General features: G+C 40.5%; 1 protein-coding gene across 1 annotated transcript; it reads right to left on the bottom strand.

Annotated features, from left to right (window-relative positions):
- Positions 1-3,663: 3,663 nt before the first annotated feature.
- On the bottom strand, positions 3,664-4,833 carry LOC130405459 (olfactory receptor 1D2-like). The gene has a single exon (XM_056610546.1). The coding sequence runs from the start codon at positions 4,713-4,715 to the stop codon at positions 3,792-3,794; it is 924 nt and encodes a 307-aa protein (XP_056466521.1). The 5' UTR covers positions 4,716-4,833; the 3' UTR covers positions 3,664-3,791.
- Between the last annotated feature and the right edge of the window lie 3,347 nt (positions 4,834-8,180).

Consider the following 8,180-nt stretch of genomic DNA (forward strand, 5'->3'; position numbering starts at 1 on the left):
CAAATGGCAGGATTCGGAGGGAGAGGGTATTTAGGGACCCATAACGATTTATTGGTAGGCTACATAAAAATATGTAACTCTATGTCAGACCACTTCTTTTTTTAATTCTGGGACAGTGCGCTCCGTGCTACTGACAGAGTTCACTGCTGCAGCAACATGTTGCCACTCACTCTGCTTTTTGTTGTTGGCGATCCCAATCCCGTGACCGCCGAACAAAACTACCTTTCGGGCCTCCATCTCACCCACAAGTGTCTCCACTTCAACCTCCGTGAAATTTCGCTTTTTTTGATTTTCTCAGTACTTCTGCCATTGTTTCCAACAAGACATAATACCGGCATCTGAGTCTGTTTTATATGCAGATCGCATTCATGAGGTCATTTGCATTGACCATTTATGGTTAAAAAGGGGCGTGTAGAGGGCGGAACGTGAAGCTGATTCAGCTGCGCACAATTGTAGTCAGTATGTGATTTATAAAGCAAAGATTGCGTACAGGTGTGCGTACGCATTGTTTTATAAATCTGAATTTTTTTGGCGCACGCAAAACTTGGCTTCTGGGCGTACGCACATTTTTTAGTAACGATCCCACGCACATTTTTGTAAATGAGACCCCAGGGGCCTCATGTACTAAGACTTGCGTGGATTTCATACTGAAACTTGGCGTACGCCAAAACCCAGAAACTGTCTTACGCACAAATAAATTCAGATGTATCAAAGTGTGCGAACGCATGGATCCAAGCATGTTTCTTTTGTACATCTCGATCAACGTGGAATTGAGCGCACATGCCGAGGTGCCAAACTCCTCCCTGTCCACGCCCTCATTTAAATATGCAATTTCATTTAAATAGGCCTCTGGACCTGAGATTCACCTCTTAATCCGATCACCTGGCACCATGAACAGAGGCAAAAAACGAAACTTCACGGAGTTTGAGCTCGAGATTTTGCTCCACGAGGTAGAAATGCGCAAGCATATGCTATTGGAACCCTGTCAACAGAGATAAATGCAAAACAAAAGAGAAGTGAGTGGGAGTGTGTTTGCGAGGCCGTCAATGCAGTGGGGTCTCAGCAGCGCACACACTCTGAAATTAAAAAAAAGTGGTCAGACCTTCACCTCAGTGGAGGTGAAGCGGAGGGTTTCTGCCCACCGCCGAAGCGTGACCGCAACAGGTGGGGGGACGGGAGTGGGGGAACTCTCCCCCTTCGATTTGAGAGTGGCCGCTTTGATCGGTGACACCAGTGGCGTAGCCAGAAACTAGTGGTGTTCCTGTTTTTTTTTTCAAATTTATTAACTCCAAAATAATACATTAACCATGAATTTTAACAGAGAACAAATGCAACCGCTGCAAAACATAAAGGGACGCAGTGCCCAGAGATGAAGAACACATAGAACGTGTGTGCATACTCATGGAGCCATACTATTACGCATGGTTAACAAACCCATTTAATCAGTATCTGAACAACACCGATGCTGGGTTAAGAATGTAACGTATTTGCTGCTATATTTGCGCTGCAACTGAATTCACAGGGCAACGCGGCGTGGCTCGGCTTTGAATGCATTAATTATCTCATATTAATGCATTAATGCATATGAGGCCGGTCTGGACTCATATTAATCTCATATGATGATTCCGTCCCACACAGCTGGCATGGCTCGGCTCAGGGTGGACTGGCACACTCCTGACCGATCGGCCAGCTCCCGCTGGAAGGCCCCTGTTGCCAGGAACCCCAGCGTGGTCAGCACCTGTGTGGGCACGGACAACCCCTGGCTCCTGGCTGTGTGGCGCTCTAGGGCCGGCCGCAGCTCTGTGCACAGCTCCAGTAATACTGGCCTGGGGAAATGAAATCGGCTCATGAGCCAATCATCATCTTTTGCGAGTAAGTCCTCGCGTTCCCTAAATATACGTTCCCTTCGGATTTGACCATTTGCGATGTCCTCTAACAACGCTAACGCAGCCATTTTTAAAACAATTTTCTTCATCCATTGCGCATGCTTTTATAGCCACCCATATAATTGCAAGGTGTGTTAATTGTTCATTAGTGTGTCTCTGATGTGCAAATCACTCTGAGTCATTGTTTTCACCTTTTTTTCCCAGTTTCCCAGCGTCACCTCTAAGTGTCGCCAAAGGAACAATAGCTGTAGAAACGTGCGTACGACAGCTCTGGAGCTGGCGTGGGGACCGCACATTTTTACGGTCATTTCACGTTTTGTACATCTGAACGTGAGCGTGGAAAAGAACGTACGCCACGTTTTTGTGCATACGCAACCTTAGTACATGAGGCCCCAGGTCTTTTGATTCCAGCTGAAATGAGAAAATGACATGATAAAGCATGAGTGTAAGGTGGCACTGTTTGATAAATATGATTCATTGCATCAGAGAAGCCAGCTCAACAGATATTTTCAAAGGAAACTTAAAACTTATATCTTTAGCCTAGCATTTAAATAGCTTTGCAATGTTCTCTGCTGCTTTTAATTTAATAAATATAATTACCTTGTTTGACTGACATTTACCTTCTCATTGTTTTATTTGTTTTATTTACTTATTTATCAGTTTATTTCTGCTCTCTGGTTGGAAAAGTGCTAAACACATTGAGTTAATTATTATTATTATTATTATTATTATTATTACACCACATAACGTAACAGAAAGCATCACTTGCAAATGAATGACTAACCTTGTGTTGTGGATGGTGTCATCTCAGACACCATCCACAACGTTTGCAGCAAACTGGACATAATAAACGTATTGTCAGCCAGATAAACTAGACATTAACTTTTACCAGATAAAAATGTGTTGGTGCTATCGCAGTCAGAAGATGTTTGTTTGTCTTCCAATGTCCATATGAATGTGTACCGCAACAAATTATGAACTCAACCCTGAATTGGACTGAATTGTAAAGTCCCCTAAATTTCTCCCAAAAATACTGTTGGTGTAACTCAAAAAGACTGTATATAATAGATATTAAAGGGGTGATATTATGCCACCAGTGGTGAGTTCGATTAGCCGTTACAAGCTATTTGAAATTCTGCATTTTCCTGTTTTAGTGACCACCTAGATGTAGTCTACCAGCCTACCCAGTGCACTGTAGAAAATGTTGTTTTTCTATCCATCTTACATGAAGGTGGACAGTCCCACTTGTGATGTCACTAAATACAGGAAAATGCAGAATGGCTTATCACACTCACCCTGTGGCCTGAAATGACCCCTTTCAAACTGACTTTCGATATGTGTCATTTGGATGAAGCAATTGCGTATTTTTCTTCACCAAAACAAAAGCAACTACGAAACAAGTAGGCCTACTAGTTAGATTTGCATCCCTTATAATATATATGATTACACATTATAAATCAATGCTGAAGAATAAACAAAACACTTAAAAAAGAAAATAAAAGTTTATAAAAATAAACTTTTATTTATATGTGGTCGAGACGGATGACAAAATTCTTAGTCTGGACAGCTCTTGCATTTTTCTGTAAAGCAGATTACCAGTTATCATTTTTTTTATTAAATAACAACAATGCATTGATTCATAAAGTAGGAACCGCTAAACACACCTTTAAAGAAACATTACTTTGTTCATCTGGTCTTGCAACATGCTCCTCACTACTGCAAAGTTTAGGTTTACATGATTAACACTTCTTTGTTAAAGGTACATATGTATATTATTTATAGGTATTGCGCCAGCCTCCTTGGCTATTATCAAACATATTGTAAGACATGACGTGAAACTTAGGGGAATTATTATAGAATAGCCTCCAAGTTGGATCAATCTGTTCACGGTGGACTGTTCAAAACCTACTTGGTCTTTAAGAAACCTCCAAGTCTGTTTCGAACTTTACTGAGATTCAGTCCATAAATGAGAGGATTGAGAATAGGAGGAAAGGCAAGAAACTGTACAGCCATTAAGTTCCTGAGATTCTGTGGTACAGATTGTGTTCCATATCGAGTGCACAAAAGATCGAACAGTAAGGCAATGGAGACATTTTGTAGACAGAGTAAATGTGGGAGACATGTCTGCATTAACTTTTTCTTCCCTTCTGTGGATCTTAAACATGTTTTGACAAGTGTCACATATGTACAAATAATAAACACATAATGGCAAAAGTAGAAAAGGATTGTTATAAAACCAACAATATTGTTGGTGGTTGTTGAGGTGCAAGAAAGTTTAACAATGGACCAGTTGGCACAATAGGGTTTATCTATGTGAGACCCACATAATTCTAGCATTGATGTCATCAATATTACAACAACCTCAAGACACAAGGGTACAACCCAAGACATGCATACTAGAAAGGCAACTCTCTCTTTAGTCATGATTGATAGGTATTCTAGAGGGCGACATATAGCCACATGTCTGTCATAAGCCATCAGAGCCAGAATAGAGAAGTCCCCTGCAGCATAGGAGTATATGACAAAGACCTGTACAAGACACTCAGAATAGGATATGAGATGAGTAGAGGACAGCAAATCAAAGAAGAATTTGGGGTAAAATCCGGCCGTCCCATAAAGTCCATTGATGCAGAGATTACACAGGAAGATGTACATGGGTTCATGAAGATGTTTGTCTACTATTATGGTAAGAATTAGAGCAATATTGACCAGCAGAATGACAAAATAGCAAAGTAAAGAAAGAAAGAAAAGTGGGAGTCTCTGGTTCATTGTGTCTTCTAATCCAGACAGAGAAAACATAAAAGATGCATTAAGCATTGCACACATCATTACATTTCATAAATTATGTATTGACTATTACACATATCGATACAGATCGTAAATGATGTATTCATCTTTACACATATCAATTTGAGAAAGAAAACTGTTCATACTCAACAAATCGAAATCTTGTAACTCATATTATACTCCTTAGACATGCAAAATGCTAACATATCTAATATATGGTTTGAGGCCATCCATCACCGCATTCAACACCTTTTATTCATTTCTTGAAACGCATCCAGTAAATTATTACTGCCTCTTCTTAAACAAAAGGGGCAGGACCAAGACTCCCCATTGGCTACATCTTGGTTCTCCTAATTCAAATTGTCAATATCGTTTTCAGAACCTAGTTATGCAACAATCTTACATTGAATGAATACAATGTATTAACACAATAATAAATCTTCTCATCATCTTGAAACGATGTGAAAGTTTGACATTTTTATGTAAATCTTTACAGTCGGCTCGAAGCCCAACAAGTAGGCTTAAATGTTCAATAATATATAATCGGATTAGCCACATTAAAACCAGATCAACTTTATCGTCCTGAAGGAAAATCCCCCCCCCCCCCCCGCCCAAAAAACACAACAACTAAATAACCTATTTCCTCTAGTCCCCACTCACTATAAGCCTGGACATTAGGTGTGTCTTGTAAAACACAAATGATTCTAGAGTCACTGAGATAATACCAGGACATGTTGCATTTCACCCCTGCATAGCATTAATTAAATAGATGTGGAACTTGAAGAGTTATAAAATCTGTAGTTTCAGATACTTATTTTACTCAGAGCTAAGAAGCTCTATAAAAGATGGCTGTGCATAAATCAAAAACTAGGCATAAATGAATACCATACAAGTAAAAATGTACTGGACTCGCGATAATTATAATGTGTTTAGGACATACGTACACCTCATGCTTTGTGAGGAAATTTTGTATCTATTTCATTCATTACAGAAATGATTATTTGATTATGATAGCATGAAAAATAACAAATGTTTGAAGGGATGGGGAAATGGAAGACTCAATTGTTATGGAATGGAATGGCAAACTGAAAAACCTAAAATAAATAAATAAATTGACATGTTGTCGTGCAAGTGTATTGAAAGAAGAGGACACGTGAGAAATTTAGCATTGGTTTGAGTGTGGTTTACATTAAACGCAGTGTTCCTCTAACCGCACAGCAGCCTGTCGGAGTTACCATTTATTTTTACTAAAACCCAGCGTATAAATTTGTGATCTAATAACACGGTGTGTGTTATATTTAGATACACATATTCGCCATTAAATATGAGCTTATTAATATGCCTATTAGTAACATATTTAACTCACAAGTTCTTGGACCTTTATTAACCCAAACATGTTCCCTATTCTAAAGTTGCAACCTTTTCAAATTTATTTAAGTCATTACAGCATACATAGTTAGAAGACAGCCAAGTTATCACAAATGCAGGTTTATTTATTTTTAATAGAAAACAGTCAAGCCATTCAGAAAAGACTCAAAATGGCATTCAGGTTACTGCACTGAACCAAATCAAAGTACAAAGACAAAACCAGGTCCCCTTGTCAATTATTTCATTTTAAGCATTACATAACTATAGTCTTGTGCATCAATGCCAGCTACAACACAGATGTGCTTACAATGCATTAAATCAGGAAACAAAAAAAGATAAACATTTAACAGATACATTTATCTCAGACTTAATCAAATTGAACCGAGACAGACCGGATGTTTTTTTCGTATGTCATGGAAAAGCATTCCCAGTGGTCTATGGCATGGTCTATGGCTGTGGTGGTTGCCACGCCATTTTTGGTGCACTGCCTGTGTCCGCGCCCGCCAGAACGACATTGGAAATGACGTAGATACTTTATGATGATTGGATGCGCTAGAGCAGGGGTGCCCAATACTTAGATCGCGATCGACCGGTCGATCGCGAAGGTATCGTGGGTAGATCGCATTGCATTGAAGGAACAAAAAAATCATCATTAAAAAAATAGACGTCAGCCTATCATCCATCCCCCCTATGAAATTTGCGCATGCGCAAACAACGGCGCTAAGTGCGGGAAAGTAAAAAAAAAAGCTTGCGAGTTGCCTAGTTAGCCTCCAATTTTTAGCTCTCGGTTTTTTCTTTTAATCTTAAGAAAGGGTATAAAAATGAGAGGGGGAGCTGGACCGAGTAAGAAGCCAAAAACGTATCACTTTCATCCGGAATGGGAGGAGGAAATGGGACTGTCATTTTCGAAGTGCGTTTGCCTCATCTGCCAGTCTACCATCGCAATACCGAAGAAGGGAAATTAGAGCGGCATTTTCGGACTGCTCATAAAAACTACGACACCAACTTCCCGCAGAAAAGCGAGCTGAGAAAGAGAAAGGTGAAAGAACTAAAATGCCAGTTGTCAGCCAACTTCAAAAGCCAAAGCCGCTACCGAAGCATCGTTCCGGGTGAGCCACTTAATCGTTAAGAACAAGAAGTCCTTCCAAGACGGAGAGATGGTAAAAGAGGCATTCGTTGAAGCAGCTGACTCATTGTTCCGAGACATTAAAAACAAGGCAGAAATATTATCTTCGATCAAAGCTCTCCAGCTGTCAAGAAGTACAGTTACACGGCGTAGTGAAGCCATGGCCAAGGATTTGATGCAGCAACTTTGGAAGGACATCGTAGATTGCGAGTGCTTCTCACTGCAGTTGGACGAATCTACGGATGTGAGTGACACAGCCCAGTTGTGCATTTTTATTCGGATGGTGTTTACTGACATGACTGCAAAAGAGGAGCTGTTAACACTACTGCCCATGAAAGAACACACGCGAGGAGAGGATATATTTCAGTCTTTCAATAACTTTATCACGAAAACCCAGCTCCCAGTGCACAAATTGGTGTCCATCACCACGGATGGAGCACTAGAGCAATGGTTGGCCGCGTGAATGGATTTATTGGAAGTGCAGGGAGGACGATGCTTTCCCGGACTTCCTGAATTACCACTGCATAATACACCAACAAGCGTTATGCGCTAAAATGCTCAACGTGAAAGAGATCATGGATGTGGCAATGAAGATCGCCTATTCTATTCGTGCCAGATCTCTTCAAAGACGGCTATTCCGTGCACATCTGGAGCAGGCTGACTGCGACCACTCTGAGTTGTTGCTACACACTGACGTGAGATGCTTAGTCGAGGGAAATTCCTGCAAAGATTTCGAGAGCTCTGTCCGGAGATTAAGGAGTCTTCCGTGTAGCTGGACATGCAGAATACAAGCAACTTAATGACAGTCAGTGGCTGTTAGACTTGCCATTTTTAACTGATCTGACAAACCTATTGAATGACCTTAATCTAGAGCTGCAGGGAAAAGACAAAACAGTGATTTTATGATCAGCTCAGTTAATGCATTCAAAGGAAAGATGCAACATCTCTCCTCAAAGCTGCGGCGCCATGATTTGGCAAACGTCCAGGGGTCTCATTTATAAAACTGTGCGTGG

Source organism: Gadus chalcogrammus, chromosome 16 (genome assembly GCF_026213295.1).
Source record: "Gadus chalcogrammus isolate NIFS_2021 chromosome 16, NIFS_Gcha_1.0, whole genome shotgun sequence".
NCBI classification, from domain to species: Eukaryota; Metazoa; Chordata; class Actinopteri; order Gadiformes; family Gadidae; genus Gadus; species Gadus chalcogrammus.

Bases quoted from the DNA above. Each gene is read 5' to 3' on its own strand.
- LOC130405459 (XM_056610546.1), bottom strand. From the start codon at position 4,715: ATGATGTGTGCAATGCTTAATGCATCTTTTATGTTTTCTCTGTCTGGA.